The 15,687-nt window shown below is 39.7% G+C and overlaps 1 protein-coding gene across 1 annotated transcript in view; it reads right to left on the bottom strand.

Annotated features, from left to right (window-relative positions):
- The window catches only part of CCDC73 (coiled-coil domain containing 73), a 102,299-nt gene that overhangs the window by 55,665 nt on the left and 30,947 nt on the right, over positions 1 to 15,687 (bottom strand). The window contains exons 6-8 of the mRNA XM_019519962.1: positions 10,465 to 10,544; positions 2,191 to 2,319; positions 1,787 to 1,846 (exon numbers count right to left, since the gene is read on the bottom strand). Of these exons, the coding sequence (XP_019375507.1) occupies positions 1,787 to 1,846; positions 2,191 to 2,319; positions 10,465 to 10,544 (269 nt within the window). The remainder of the gene's footprint in view (positions 1 to 1,786; positions 1,847 to 2,190; positions 2,320 to 10,464; positions 10,545 to 15,687) is intronic.

The raw sequence follows: 15,687 nt of genomic DNA on the forward strand, positions 1-15,687 counted from the left end.
TCCAGCCAGCTTTCTATCCACCTTACAGTCCATTCATCCAACCCATACTTCCTCAGCTTGCTTGCAAGAATGCTGTGGGAGATGGTATCAAAGGCCTTGCTAAGGTAGAAAGTCAGGGTAGATTATGTCCACTGCTTTCCCCACATCCACAGAGCCAGTTATCTCATCATGGAAGGTAATCAGTTTGGTCAGGCATGACTTGGTGAATCCATGCTGACTGTTCCTAATCACCTTCTCCTCCAAGTGCTTAGAAATGGATTCCTTGAAGACCTGCTCCATGATTTTTTCAGGGACTGAAGTGAATCTACCCGGTTTGTAGTTCCCCAAAGACACTGTCAGAAGACTCTTTGCAAGCAAAACTAGGTAACCAAATGGCTAAGTGCCAACACTGTTTTGCCTAAAATAAAAATCAGAGAAGATCCAACAGAAAATGAAGCTCTATTCAATAAAAAACTGCATATGTCTTTGCGCATAAATGTAACAAATAATAATGCCTGGCTGAGTACATTGCAAGGGAAGGGAAACCCCATTTGACAGCTATGAAACTGAACCACAGAGTTGTGAAGTAGCTTACTTAAGGTCAACCTCACAGATCACAAGCATAATTTAAAATGGAATTCATGTCTTCTGAGCCTTGTGCAGTGTATACTACTGCACTAGGTAACACTGTCCTTCTGCACCTGCATGTGCATACTATAGTGTACATTTGCTAACTTATTTAGGGGGCAAGGAGTGATTTTTCAGCATTCTGTACATTAATAGAATGAAAGATTTCTAACACAAATGGGGAAATTCAGGAAATATGACACAGAACTCTAAACTTCTTTTTATGATTAAGTAACATTTCCCCCTACTGTTGTGATTGATATCAAGACAAGGGAACACTAAACATAAAAACTAGATATTCAAAAAAATACCGAATAATAGAAACAGGTAAAACTAATATGTATGCACCTTTAACTATGGGAATACTTGCCTGTCTTCCCAAACAATGAAAACACACACACACGTATTAGACTGAAAACTCACTAGAGATGTTCTTGATACAACTCAGAATCATGGGAACTGTGAAGCTAAACTCTAATAAACATGTAGTACCTGCTTTTTCTAATATTTCATGGTAAGTGTTTTTCAAAGTAAAAATGCAGTCTCTGGCACTAAGTCAGACTTTAAAGGGTGTTCAGTGGGTAATGTGGTCAGCATTCTGCTCCTTCCCCTCCCTGAGACCAAGTACATCACTTTCAAAAGCTTGATTTTAATGACCTATGGAGTGGGAGTCTTCTATAACTCTTTCACTACCCTGAAAAGCAGAGCACTATACTGCTGTTACAGAGAACGTGTGTTTGAATACTTCATTTAGATGTTTGACACATGATTCCAATTTTACCTAATTGAGCTACCAGTGAGATACAAGAATTTCATTGGGTACTGTTGTCAGAAGGAAGGAGAAAGTTTTACAAACCTTCCTGCATAACTTTATGGAAAAAATTTGCTGAATATTATTTTCAGTGGCGTGCCAGATTTACATGCATCTGATCTCAAGTAAATGAAGATTTGGAAATGTATTGCTGAAAAGTTAATGCAAAACTTATTTTGTCCTATTAATTCATTTCTTATAAAGCAGAAACTAAGATCATGTTTATATGTATATTACCAATAAGTCTCTTTTTTAAAGTAATTATTTTAATAATTACTTTTTTAATAGTTTAGCATAGGTTTCTATAAAAACCTAAAATACTAATCAGAAGTATTAATTTTAAAATGCAAAATATTTTTTATAACTCACTTGTTTCTCCTCTCTAATGTGTGCATTTTCTTCATTGACTCTTTTACTAATCACTGACTCCTTAACAAAAGATAACACACAAATATTATTCAATGATCTTCAATGATATTAGACCATCTATTTTTAACCAGCTTATAGTCAACTATCATTTTGTATAATTATTTTAAAGCTTAAGATTTAGTACTTTAAAGAAATGGAATCTTACTAACAACAAAATAATATTTTATACTCCTAATACACTGAGTTTCTCAGAAAATGTGACATTTAATACCCAATAGTTTTGTCACAAAATATATGTAGATCATATAAGATATGTAACAATTTGAATGTGTAAGTTAGAAATCATTACAGCTCTGTTTATTAAAGGAAGCATTAGCCAACAAATGTTAAATTTCCTGAAATACCATTCTAATTTTTTGTTGTAGTTCTTGTAACTGCTGTTCCTTTGCTGTAAGATTGATGTTTTCTTCTCCCACCCTGTACTGACATGTGACCTTGGACCTTATCAAATCTGTAGTTACTTTCTTCAGTTCCTTAACACAGGAAACATGCATAAATAGTTCATCTAGTATCAGCATTTCAACTCACAACAAAGACAAATCTTTTAAACTATCCTGACTCCTGCCCTCTCTTTAACAAAAAAAGAAAAATGAATGGAAACACCAAAGTAAATGAAATTAAGTAATATAAATTACATTAATAGTAATGACTAGTTAAATTTTAACCAGGGGTTAATGTTTTTTTCATTGTGAAGAGTTATGTTAATTTTACCAGATATTGTATACAATGTATATCATTTTCAATAACATATTTTAAACCTTGTCCTGCCAAGAAAGTGTATATAAATATTGCTACTATCTCTTCATAGGAAAGTCAAAGAAGTGGACACTGAGTCATATTACACTTCAGGGGTGGACAACCTGAAGCACATGTGCCACGAAAAGTACAGGCAGCCTCTGGGTGTGGCATCCAGCAAATCAGGAAAGGACAAGAAGCAAAGCGGCAGATAGGGCAGGATGCAGAAAACAGAGCAGCAGAAGGGGAAGAGACAGGGCTGGTCCAACCATTAGGTGAACTAGGCAGTTACCTAGGGTGCCAAAATTTGGGGAGGTGCCAAAATTATATGCAGAACAAAATAAGAGGAACATAATTCTAAATAACAGCCCTAGCTAGCTATGGCTCCACCTTGGACTGGTCCTGCCCCCAGCCCACCTAATAACCCTTATTCCTGACCTGCACCCCTGCCCCCAGGCCAGGGGTGCCACTCACTCCTGCCCAGCACACCCACCCCATGGGGCTGGAGCCAGAACCTGGGCCAACACTGGGGATGCAGGGTCCAGTCTCCAGGCTGCTCTCCCCACTGAGCCATAAAGTTTCATTCTAGACTTCTTATTTTCCTCTACATTGGAAGTGGTGGGGGTGCGGAGGTACACAGTTCACCTAGGGTGTCAATTACCCTTGGACCAGCCCTGGGCAGAGAGCATAGGGCAGAAAGCAAAAGCAGAGTAGGAAAACAGGGAGGGGGATGGCTTCAGAGTACCATGCCTGCCAAGAAGGTTGGCCACCACTATAATAGTTGATATTGACAGAAAACTCCAATGTTGAGCCATGCAACAGGAACAGTCCTCCATGAGTCCACCAGTGAGTCCTGCTGTGTACTCTTGGGAAACAGCAGGGGAAAAAGGAAGAGCAGTGGATATCTGGTAAAAGCAAGAACTGACAAAACATTTTGGGGAACTTTGCTTTCACTGTACCATTAATTACTTAATCTCAAGAGAATACTAAATTAATATTAAAGACCTCTACAACATGGTTTTCCATTTAAAATATTCCTTTGATTTCATAGTCTTGCAACCTTTTAAATATCCTGAGCTTTTTCAGTGTCTGTTTTCTAACTAGTTTATTCAAAGCTGCTAGTGCAGCAAATAAAGAGCAAATGCTTTGATCTCATTAAATTACAACTTATAGTTCTTAGAGCCATAAATATTGTGCCCTTTTCTCCCCCACCCCTCCCTTTCTGGTACAAGGTAGTCTGTTTAATATCGCTCTCTCCTTGAGCGCTCTGACGTTTACTCAGACAAATAGCAGAGGTTATGAATGCTGTTCACAGATAGTATCAAGAATTCTTCATGATGCCATAGTGGCGAACTAAGCATTCAGAATGGTAATAGTTTTATCTAGCAACTAAGTTTGGTCTGTTTAACTTTTCTTCACAAAACTGGAATTCCATCTTATCACAAAGCAATGGTTTAACTGTTCTGGACAAAATCATATAACAGTACAAAAGAAAAATGAAGATTATCTTGTATTTAAAAATCATGTATATAGAGTTATATGAATGAAACTAGTCAATACATTCATATTCTCATTTTTCCAATAATTAGATTTTATATGTTGTTCTAAATGAGTCTAAAGTGATTGAATGTGGACAAAATATTGTTGTTTAATTTAAAAGTTCTTAAAGAGTATAATATTACTTTGCAGTATTCTGTAGTGTAAAATCTAGTTAGGATATTTCCTTTTCACATAAAAATAGTATAATACTATTATTTACTTATACAGCAAGAAATAAATTACATTTGCAAAATTTCATGTCAAAGCGGGTATTAGTAGAAGGGAACATTGGTCAAGTTTTAATATATCATCTGACTTTGCTGTTTTTAGGAGATAGTTTTAAGGTTTTTGTGATCTATAAAGTCCAATACTCAAGCAGGTGCAAACACTTTCTCTGGGCCCACCACTTCACATTTTCTAAAATTCAGGGATAGCTTCCACGCACAGAAAAAATTCTACATAGTAGACAATTAGATCCTTGTTTCTTATTGTGTTATGTAAAAAATCATGTTATGCACATTGTATCCATGGAGGTTAGTGAGAGGAATGGAAAGCCTACCTAGCTTGTGGGAGATGTACATTTTAGACCTATCACCAGCCTGAGATGTGATAATATTTTTTTCTCTTATGAATAGAGAAAAGAAATCAGTTCTAATTAAAGCCACTTGCTAGAAGCAAGTGGAAAGTTTTCTGAAGTGAAAGGGATATAAGGGTCAATTTATGAATAATTATAAAGTTTTAAAATAAAAATAATATGTGTATACTTTTATCATTGCAAAGGCAATCCTCTAAATGTTAACAAAAAACAAACAAATAAAACATTTTCTTCGTAAGGCAACCATGTCTGAATCCCAGGGCTTCTGCTTTTGCTTCTAACTTTCCCCTTTGAACTTCCTACTGGCAATAAGATATTGGTTCTCTTCAGAACCCTGTAAACAATCCGTACAAGTAAAAAACCCTTATAAAAGGGATGTAGAATAGTATCTGTTTCATCCTTTTGGTTTTTAAGAAAACTGAGGGGCAGATAAGGTGCTAGACATATCTTTGACTTTGCTGATGGCCTTCTCCCCAAAACTATCCTCTTGCTGAAAGGTTAATTCTGGGATAAACTTTTCAAGCATTGCTTAGCAAGGTTATTTGTTTGTTTGTTTGCTTGCTTGCTTCTAACTGCTTTTAACTTTGCCATGTTTCCATTTATGAGTCTCATAAACAATAAGTACTAAATGCTTGACAAAAAATCCCTAAATATAATAGCTAACACCAAAATACAAATAAAAGCTATTTCCACAGGACCTTTTAAGACAAATAATCAAGTCTGTACTTGTAATGAGTCCAGGTCAGAAGACTGTATCCTCCCCATGCAGTAGAACTAATTGTTTTTAGAGCTTCTGGGTATTCCAAGGCCAGTACTAGAAGTTTTGGTAATCAAACAAATAACCTCCACTGCATTTAGGAAACAATGGGTGTGTCTATACATGCAATTAATGTGAAGCTATAAACTCTGGAGTGTATTGCTCCGGAGTTTATTGCTCCCAGGCATGCCATTTTAACATGTGCCTAGAAGTTTATTGATATTTAAATGTGCACCTGGGAATGCAGCACATTGAGCCAGGTCAAAGCAGCCCAGCTGGCAGGGGGCTCAGGGGGCCAGCCTGCCAGCCAGGGCTGCTCCCTCGGCTCAGCATAGTGCAGAGGGGCTGGCTGGGGCATGAGGGTGCTTCACCATGGGGCTAGCCAACAGATAACCCCCACACTGAAGCACCCTCATGCCCCAGCTAGCTGGCACAGCATCTACACATGTGCTGCCGCAGAGTACTCCACAGAAGGAGTAAATTGGTTCTCTACAGAGTAAATTGGTTCTCTCCAGTTTAACAGAGGCACACACGTAGATGCCAAGACATTCACTGTGCAGCTAATTAATCCACTGCAGAGTAAACATCTTGTGTAGACACACCCAATGGTACTAATTCTCCATGTGGCAGATATGCTTGCCTGAACCAAATCCAGGATCTATTGCAGTTAAACCTTAGCTTCATATCTAATCCCTAGATCTGCATGCCTCATTCCCTGAATCTTCAAGATAAGTTTACTTTGTTAAGTTAAACTGTACTCTCTAATTTTAGATTCCTGCCAACAGTAACTGAATGACAGGATCTTGGTAAGTAAGGTAAAGGCAAAACATACTAATGGCTGTGAGACTAGATGACAGGACATTAAGTCTAGTAAATAAAGCAGGAAATTCATTTCTACTTCAGTACAGAGGCTGACACAGGGACTTTGTGGGGCAGCTGGCACCTACAGAAGTTAATATGGCTATTAGAAGCCATCTCAACCCTGAAAGCAGGTTAAGGCAGCCATGTGAATTACCTCAAATTGTACCTGGGATGGAAGCACTCCTTTGCAATTTGCAGTAACAGAGTCAAATAGAGCAAGGGTGCAAAATATTCTCTCTCAGACTCTCCTAAACTTCTAAAAAATATCTTCTGCCATGTTCGCTTTGTATCTTGCAGATGCCACCTAGAATGCACAACAAGGGCATTCTCCAAAAGGGGGAAGAGTAGTATTACCATTTTGTAACCACTTGGCACTGACTAAGTAAGCATGAAGGGAGTGTCTACACATCCATTGACATGCTTTAGTTAATACACATGAAATCTAGTGATGTACTAGGAAAATGCATATTAGCTTGTCTTAATGCACATTAACTAAAAAGCACAATCAGGGTGTCTGCACATGAGTTCAGAAGCTGCTCCAACATACTCTAATAACAGTAATGATAATTGCCACGCTCCAGCAGCCTCCCATGTCTCATATATCAGCATTCCCAAGCTTCAAAATGGCAGTGGCAGGCTTGAATTAAAGCTCGTCAAATTAGCTTTAGTTCAAGTGTCCCCACTACCATTTTGAAGCACAGGGATGCTGATACACAAAACACTGAGCGACTTTAATTAGAGCAGCTCTCAGAGTCACTCTAATGAAAGTGCTGCCCACTCCACTCCCAGAGTACGTGTAAAAGTGCCCATAGTCACGCTTTACTGCACATTCAAATCTACATTATGCGAATTAAAGCGCACATGTAGATGCCCAAAATAACCACAGGGAAAATGTGTTGGACTCAGGACACTTCTTATTTAGTCATTGTCATTATGCTTCTTCTTTTCAGCTTGTAAAATCATAGGATTATTTTCTTCTTAGGCAATCCAGGAAGTAGGGCTGGAAGGGACCCCGCGAGATCATCTAGTTTAGTCCCCTCCTTAAGGCAGGATTGTCCCTGACTTAACCATCTCAGCCAAGGAAATACAGTTTCCAAGACGATGCAGTCTGTAGGCAGCAGCAAACAGAAAATGCCCTGGGTTGACAAGCCCCATCATAAGTGTAGAGGAGTGATGTAAAGTAACCCATAGTATAACGTGTTTGCTCACCAGAAGTGAGCAAGGAAACTGCTAAATTGCAGAAAGAACTGGAATTTTTTGTTGAAAGGTTTCACTAGTTTTTATTTGAAATTCAAAATATCTGATAAAAATAGCCATCAAATGTTGTTGGGTTTTTTTACAGTGCCTAGTAAATTGTCATGAAACATAATTATCAAGGAAACAGTGTCTGTATCTTAAGATTTGAATAAAACGTATAAAATAGAAAAGCTTATTGAGTTTTCAGTTTCGATCATTCTTCAAGGAAATAAAAGAACTAAGGAAGCAATTTTAGGGGTTCTTTTGAAAGTAAAAACTTCTGCTGTTCACAGCTTTGTGGTTATATGACTAAACATATTAGATTCTGATTATTCCTGTCTTCACATAATTTCTTTTTCATTTAATTCAATTGTATGCTGCTTTTCCTGTGTAAAACTATGTTTAAAAAACTGAACAAACACACTTACTTTTTGGTGGCAGTAGCTAATCCACCAGTGTTCAAAGTGGAAGAGTGAAAAACTTAAAGAGCAAAGTCTAATTAGACATTCACAAAATATCAGGATACTTTATTAAAGTATTCCCTGGCAGTCAGAGGAAGAAAAAACCAAACAGTCTGAATTGGCCCTTTTTTCTGCATCTATAAAAATGTTCTCTTTTCATTTGTGACCTGTTAAACCTCAAGAAAAACTCTTTGAAAAAAAGTACTGATTTATTAAATAATTTTATTATTGGAGATGAAGCAGCCTACTAATTTACACTACATTACTTATTTTTGAATACTTCTGATATACACAATACAATTTTATCTACCTTATATCTTAAGAAATGTAAATAAAATTATTCTTGGTTTTCTTTTAATCAGAAACAAATCTAATTTATCATTATGCAAAAATGTTTATAGAATTTGAGGTTTCTTATGAATCTGAAGTATATGGAGAGTTCAGGATCAGATCATAATGCTAGTGTATATCTTTCATTTTCAATTATGAAATGCCACTTTTCTTAGCATGCACACAGTTCTTGATATAGCATGAGAACATATGCTATCTTGTGCAGATTACAACATACTTTTACAAAATTAAGGCTTCTATGCTTGACCTGCATCAAAATTGTTCTTCAGAGGAAAATTATTTACCTACAAAGCATTATTGGAACAGACCATTTTTTTAAAAAAAAAATCTTCCACTTCAGTTTGTTTTCCTAGAGTATTTACTTGTTAGTATAAAGCTATTATTATTTGAGTAATATATTTGCACAGCAGAAACCTTTTCTAAAAGCTATAAAACCTTCTCATGATTTACATACCCTTGTCAATAATTCCACAGTGTTCTGCTTTATTGTTAATAAGTTTCTCAGTCTGTTTTTAATGATGGCAGGAGCTATACAATCTCTTGGATCAAACGGTCATTTTGGAACTTGATTGTTTTGCATGCTCAAGGTGTGTCTTATTACATTCCAATATGTGACCAAAAAAGCCCTCACATTTAATTAGTGATTTATCTTTGTTTTTATTAAAACTATACCCATAAAATATATGTCTACAGTGGGCAAAGAACTAGAGATTACAAGAATCAAATAGATGAAAAAGGACTTAATCAATTAAACTGTCTGGATCTCAAGATACAGCTGATTTCTAAACCAAGTCTTTAAAGGCATCATAACCCCATGAATCGTAACAATGAGAAGTTGTGTGTTCTATTAAACAAAGAAAACAATACTAAAAAGAATTTTAAAGCATTGTTGTGCTCATCAACCTCACTTTTCAGAAAAGCAAGGGTGAGTAAATGTCCAATTCCTGATCAATTAAAAAGACTGAAACTGTAATTAATCCTTTGTCCTCCACTAACCAATCTTTACATTTTCAAGTAACATTCTCACAACCCCTGCAAACATAATTTCACATAGCAGCCATCTGGGAAATAGGGGAGGAAGGGTGGGGCTCAACACCTGCCTGGTAATATCAGAGCAACAGCAATTCAAAGCTTCAAGTTCAAGGGGGAAAAAGTTCTGGACTCAAATAAATGGAGGTGGGAAGGAGACAAGGACAAGTTGGAATATGCAGAGATAATGAATATACATGGCCACTATAAATCCTGCAGTTACCTTTACCTTTCTCCTATCACCCTTTATTTTGTTTCTAGGAGGACAGAGATAACTTCCCAGACTCCTCCAAGGTTGCCTTATTTACCTAATTAGGAAAGGGCAAAAATCCAAAGAGGATGTATGACTATTACTATACTTTCTGCATGTATGAGGGACAGGGCAGAGCTCAATAGCCAGCTACCCTCAATAACTATATTACTCCTCCTCACTATCTTCAATACTCCCAAAAACTCTCCATCAATTGTAGCCAACCTGAAATGCTTTTTTGCTCCTGCCCCAGCTTTTTTACTTCTACCAAACATATTAGTACAAGTGCTCTTTTTCCTACTCTGCATAATTATATTTATTCAGTAAACACTGCCTTATGAAGAAAAGTTCAGTGTAGTGGCATATTATTCTCATTAATAATATTAATTATTGTGGCTGCCTATAAATTCATCATGGGGGCGCAGAAGGGAATTGGTGAGGCTCTACTCACCAAAGCACCCCTGGGTCTTACAAGAAATAATGGCCATAAGCTAGCAGACAGCAGATTTAGACTGAACATTAGAAAGAACTTCTTAACAGTTAGAGTGGCCAAAACCTGGAATGGGCTCCCAAGGGAGGTGGTGTTCTCCCCGAAGCTGGGGGTCTTCAAGAGGAAGTTAGATAGGCATCTGGCTGGGGTCATCTGAACCCAGCACTCTTTCCTGCCTATGCAGGGGGTCAGACTCGATGATCTATTGAGGTCCCTTCTGACCGTAACATCTATGAATCTATTAATCTATAATGTAGCTTGTAGAGATCCCAACCAAGCCCAATTAAACATTGCGAAATTCATATTATACTTACTTCTTTTAGATTATTTATTTCAGACTCTTGTCTTTTATTCACTGATGTCAATTTCTTGTTAAGTTGTATTGCTTCTACCACTTGAATTAAAAACAATTTTAAAAAATACATTTTTCAAAATATACCTTTATATTTTAAAGAAAGCATCATATGGTTTTATAAATTAAAATCTCTTTGTAAAAAAGAAGCCAAGGTTGAATATGTATTTTAACACTTATTTAAGTTAAATGTATTTTAACAATTTATTTATATATGACACTACAAAACTACTGTGGTTGTACACAAAGAACTCCAGCAGAATTAGGCTCAAAAAGTGCTAGGCACGCTATAGCTTAAATTTCATGTTTTCAAAAAGGGAGTCGTTTTTAAAGAAAAGCATTCCAGAGTATTTCTTACATGTGAAGTATTAGCTGGATTTGACTCCATTAACTTTCAACATTAACATTTTTAACACATCTTGACCCTGCCCCCATGAATCAGGAGCTGGGAACCGTGCCCTATTCTTAGCTTCCTGGCTGGCTAGGAAGAGGAAGAAGCCTACACTGGGGCTTGGCTCTGCCTCCCACCCCCTCCCCCAGCCAGGAGTAGGGCTAAATTCCCCTTGCCATGCCCCGTTCTCAGCCCCTAGGCTGGCTGAGAGAGGGGCATGGCTCCCAGCTCTGGGGGGCAGAGCCAAGGCCTGGCTGCAGGCTTCTCTATCTCCCTCCCTTCAGGTGGTCTGGAGGCTGAGAAGGGCCATGGCTCAAGGCTCAAGGGGTCAAAGCCAAGCCCTGGTGCAGGCCTCTCCCTCCCTCCACCCCTTGCCATCAGCCAGCCCAAAGTCTGAGGAAAGGACATTGCTTCTGATTCTGGGGGAGTGGAGCCAAGCCACAACTTACACCCCTCTCCCCTCAGCCTGCCCAGAGGCTGAGAAGTGGGCATAATTAGGGGACTCCAACCCCACTCTCAGTTCTGAGGGGGGGTGAAGCCAAGCCCCACTGTGGGCTCTTCCTCCAATCCAGTCTGGAGGCTGAGGAGTGGGCATGGCTCCTGGCTTCCAGCGCCGGGAGCAGAGTCAAGTCCCTGTTGTGGGCTTCCCTTCCCACCTCCCCTCAGCCAGTCCCAGGCAGAGCCAAGCCCAGGTACAGACTTGCCTCCCTCTCTACCTCAGCCAGCTGGGATGCTGAAAAGGGGGTATGGCTAAGAGATTCCAGCCCTGCTCCCAGAGGGGGAGAGGGGAGATAGAGAGTAGAAGCAGAGTAATGGCCCCGGTTTCAGTTTCCCACCCTCCTCCCAGGCTGATCGCAGCTAGGGATCCGACGCCAGGTGGGAGGGATGGGTTTTTCCCCCACACCTCTTGCTCATCCAGCAGAGAAGCTGAGGAGGGAGTATGGCTTGGGGAGTCAGAGGGCTCCAGCTCTCTGCAGTGGCCAGCAGGCTGGGAGGTGTACTCTAGTGTCCCCTGGCTATTCATATGGATCACTGCAGGGATCTGGCTGCCTTTCATTTGAAAAGTGAACATCAGTTCACTTGCTTATTGGTTCAATCTATGCCAGAGGTTCCCAACCACCGGGTCATGAACTGGTACCAGGCCACGGTGGGTTGACTCTCAGGTCATGTCATGAGACCTTCATCTCTCCACCTGGGCGAGCAGCTTCTGGGGTTAAAGCTGAACTTCCAGGGTTAAAGCTGGGCAGTAGGGCAGCCCCGGGAGGGAGGCAGCTGTGTCCTGTCTCACTCCCTCCAGTTCATGGTACAAAAAAGATTGGGACCACTGATCTATGCAGTTTTAAAAAAAAACCTGCAAAGATTGAATCAGTTAAGCCTCGGCATTTTTTTACTTTTCTGTACTTAGCTACAATGTCTCGAGGAAGCTATAATTAGGTGGGAAGGTAGTGGGCAGTCAAAGTCAATGGAGGAAAATAAATCCATTTCTATGTACACTAAAAACTTCAAGATTGCAATTCTGGCCTTATTGAAAAGAATAGGACCTTTGCCTTTAAGATTTTGCCAGGCTACAGCCTCAAAGTTAGGGCCTCATCCTGATCAGAACAGGCAATCATCCTGGCCTGTCACCCTGCAGCAGGCCAACTGGACTCATCAAGAGTCCCCTGGAGCCTCCAGCAGGGCCTACCCTCCATCCATTCATTGGCACTAGAGTGACCGACTGAAGTTAGCTAACCCACCCATTCCCTGATAAAACCCCCTGACCTGAAACAGAAAGTATCTGGACCATAGGGTTCAGCCTTACTGTTCCCTCTAGTCTGTGCTCTGAATCCCTCTCTGTTTGGTCTCCTGGATTGCTCTCTGATTCCATTCTTTGCTTGATCCCCCCAGCTTCCTGACATGGACTGTCCCTGAAATCTGCTTGATCTTCCTGACCCTGGGCAGCACCTTGATTCCCAAGTAGCTCCAGACCTGGCTGCTCCTGACCTGGTCTGAAAATTTCACTGTCAAAGTGTTTTAAAATTTACATCTAAAAAACAGGATTTCTTCCTCCCCACCAACTCCCAAATGTCAGTCCATTTGCCTTTATCCCTTGTACCTTTTCCTAACCTGTACCTATTTCCTGTCTCCCTTTTATTCAGTCCTTTTACAGTCCCTAGTACTGCACAGATTTCCTTTTTCCTTTCCAAAAAGGTCCGGAGAAGTTCTGCCCTGGCATTAGATATAGTATCTGAATTTCAACTAAAATAGGGCTTAACATATGACAAACAGGCTTATGGGCAGCACCTTAGGCCTCTACTGGTTTTAGAATTATGCAAGAGAGAGGTTTTTAGATTGTAAATAAATTTAAAATACTTCTCAAATATCCAAAATAAAGCTTTCTAACACTAAAAATATCATGGGTGAAATTTTGCCATGCTAATGTTTCTGATAAAAATCCCATTTGAATTCAGTAGGGCTAGAATTTTATCTTATGATTTTAAAAGCTGTCAGGGCTACAAGTCCAGGGACTCATTAGCAGGTAGAGAATCTCTCCCAAATAATATAAATCATCTATTTTTAAATCTAGTAATTGCTTTCATACCCAATATACAAATTGTATTGAAAACAGTAGTTAGGTTAGTAATGCTCAACAAGGGTGATGCAGTGCCTTAGGGGGCTGTGACGGTCTTTGATGGTGCCCCCAGAGAGGGGAAATAAAATTGAGAAGCTAAGTGCAGGTTCTTTTCTTCCAGCTGTATGCCCTTTTCCCACCCCAACTACAACATGGATTCTTCCCTGCCAGCTGCTCCTCCACCTTCCTAGCTTGTCTTCAAGCAGGTAACCATTATAATAAATAAATATTTTAAATGGGTGCCACCCAGTTAACAAAAGTTTTGGAAGGGCGACTCAAGTCTTTAAAAAAAGCTGAGAAGCACAGAGTTAGATATTGAAGGCTGTTTGTGAAATAAATGACCTCCTATCCTTTCTACATTACTTTTCTATGGATTAGATGCTTGTTAAGAATCTACATCTACATGCTTATTATAGCTGTTATAGACTGCAATAAAACTGAATTTTCTCTACAGTGAAAGATACCCTGCAGTTAATACGGTGAATAGATAATTTTCTTGTTGAACAGAAGCAGTTAGTAACTGTTATATTAATCTTTTCCAGGTGTTCACCCTGCAAATACTGATAAATACATTTACTGATCAAATATGTTTATATGTATTACATATTTTGTAAATACTGAAAGATATTAGTTTTCCATGAAACCACAGAAAGTGCTTTCTACATCAGACAAGCAAATAGGGCTTTCCATGATAAAACAGAAAAAACAAAGCAAACAAACAAAAACTCATATAAAAAAAAAGAATAGCAATGTTTTCCCTTCATTTGTTTTAAACATTAGGCACAGTTCTTTGTCTAAACTTAACTTAGAGGAATAACTCCAACCTGTAAAATGCCCAGAATGTTAACAGAGCATAGAACTTACCATATTTACTCAAATCTACAATGAGGATTTTTATCCCAACCAGCATAGATGGAAAAGACTCTCAGATTAATATACAAAGTGGGGGGCAAGGCGAGTAGGCAGCAGCTGTGGCTCTAACTCTGGCCCTGAGCCCAGGTTGGGGCCAGAGTCAGACCCACAATAGCCTCCTGTCCCCCCTCCACTCGCCCTCTATGGCTTTTGCCCCCCCTTCCATCCACCTTACTATCAGGCACAGCTCAGCTCAGGCTGGACACAGAGCAAAGGGGACCTCTTCCCCCTACCCGGCCAATCAGCAGTGCTGTTGCTGCTGCATGGTCCAGCCAGAGCTATACCTCTACATGCTGTGTTCTGTAGAGGGAATAGAGCCTGAGCAGCATCTGATGGTAAATGGGGGAAGGAATAGGAAGAGACTGTGGGGAGCAAGGGGGAAAGGGCAGAGATTTTGAGGAGTGGGTAGAGGGGAAGGAGCAGAAATTATGGTGAGCTGGGGTGAGGAGCACAAAGGCTTGAGGGGGAGGAAATGGGGCAGAGGGCAAGAGGGCTGCCTGACCCCCCCGCCACCTGATCCAGTTATCAGGTGACTAGCCCAGGGGTGGGCAATTATTTCGAGTGGAGGGCTGCTTACTTAGTTTTGGCAAGCCATGAAGGGCTGCGTGACAGGCAGCCAGGGGAAGATAAATATTCATTTTCTAAATTTTTTAGGGGCCCCACGGGCCAGATAGAATGGCCTGGTGGGCCGCATCTGGCCCATGGGCTGCATTTTGCCCAGACCTGGGCTAGCCACGACTTTCCCTGATGTAGCAATGGCGTGCAAGAGGGGGTGAATTTAAGACAAGCCTCCAATAATTAGATTCTATATCTGGAAATTATAAAAAATGTATAAGTTTTCCAGATATGGAATCTAATTATTGAGAGGTCATCTTAAATTCAGGGTCATCTTAGATTTGAGTAAATAAGGTATACTATCTAATCTAAAATTCTAGTTAGCTTAAGATTTTAAAAAACTTACTAATCTTCACTGGTAGACCATAATTTTTTACTCTGGAATCTTGTTTTCCCCCTTCTTTTCAAAATAATGTTTCTATAAAAATATTAAATAATCAGTCTATGTATACATAAAAAAATCTGCCACCCCCTGCACCTGATTGGCGGAGGGGTCCAGCTGGCTGGGCCATTTGCCACTGATCACCAGGGAAGTGAAAACTGCAGTTTTAAATATGCCACAGTTTTTACTTCCCCAGTGATCAGTGGCAAACAGCCCAGCCAGCGGGGTCCCTCCACCAATCAGGGGCAGGGAGATGCAAGTGGCAAAATGAAAA

This window comes from Gavialis gangeticus, unplaced genomic scaffold (genome assembly GCF_001723915.1).
Source record: "Gavialis gangeticus isolate Ggan-Ray unplaced genomic scaffold, GavGan_comp1, whole genome shotgun sequence".
Classification (NCBI taxonomy): Eukaryota; Metazoa; Chordata; order Crocodylia; family Gavialidae; genus Gavialis; species Gavialis gangeticus.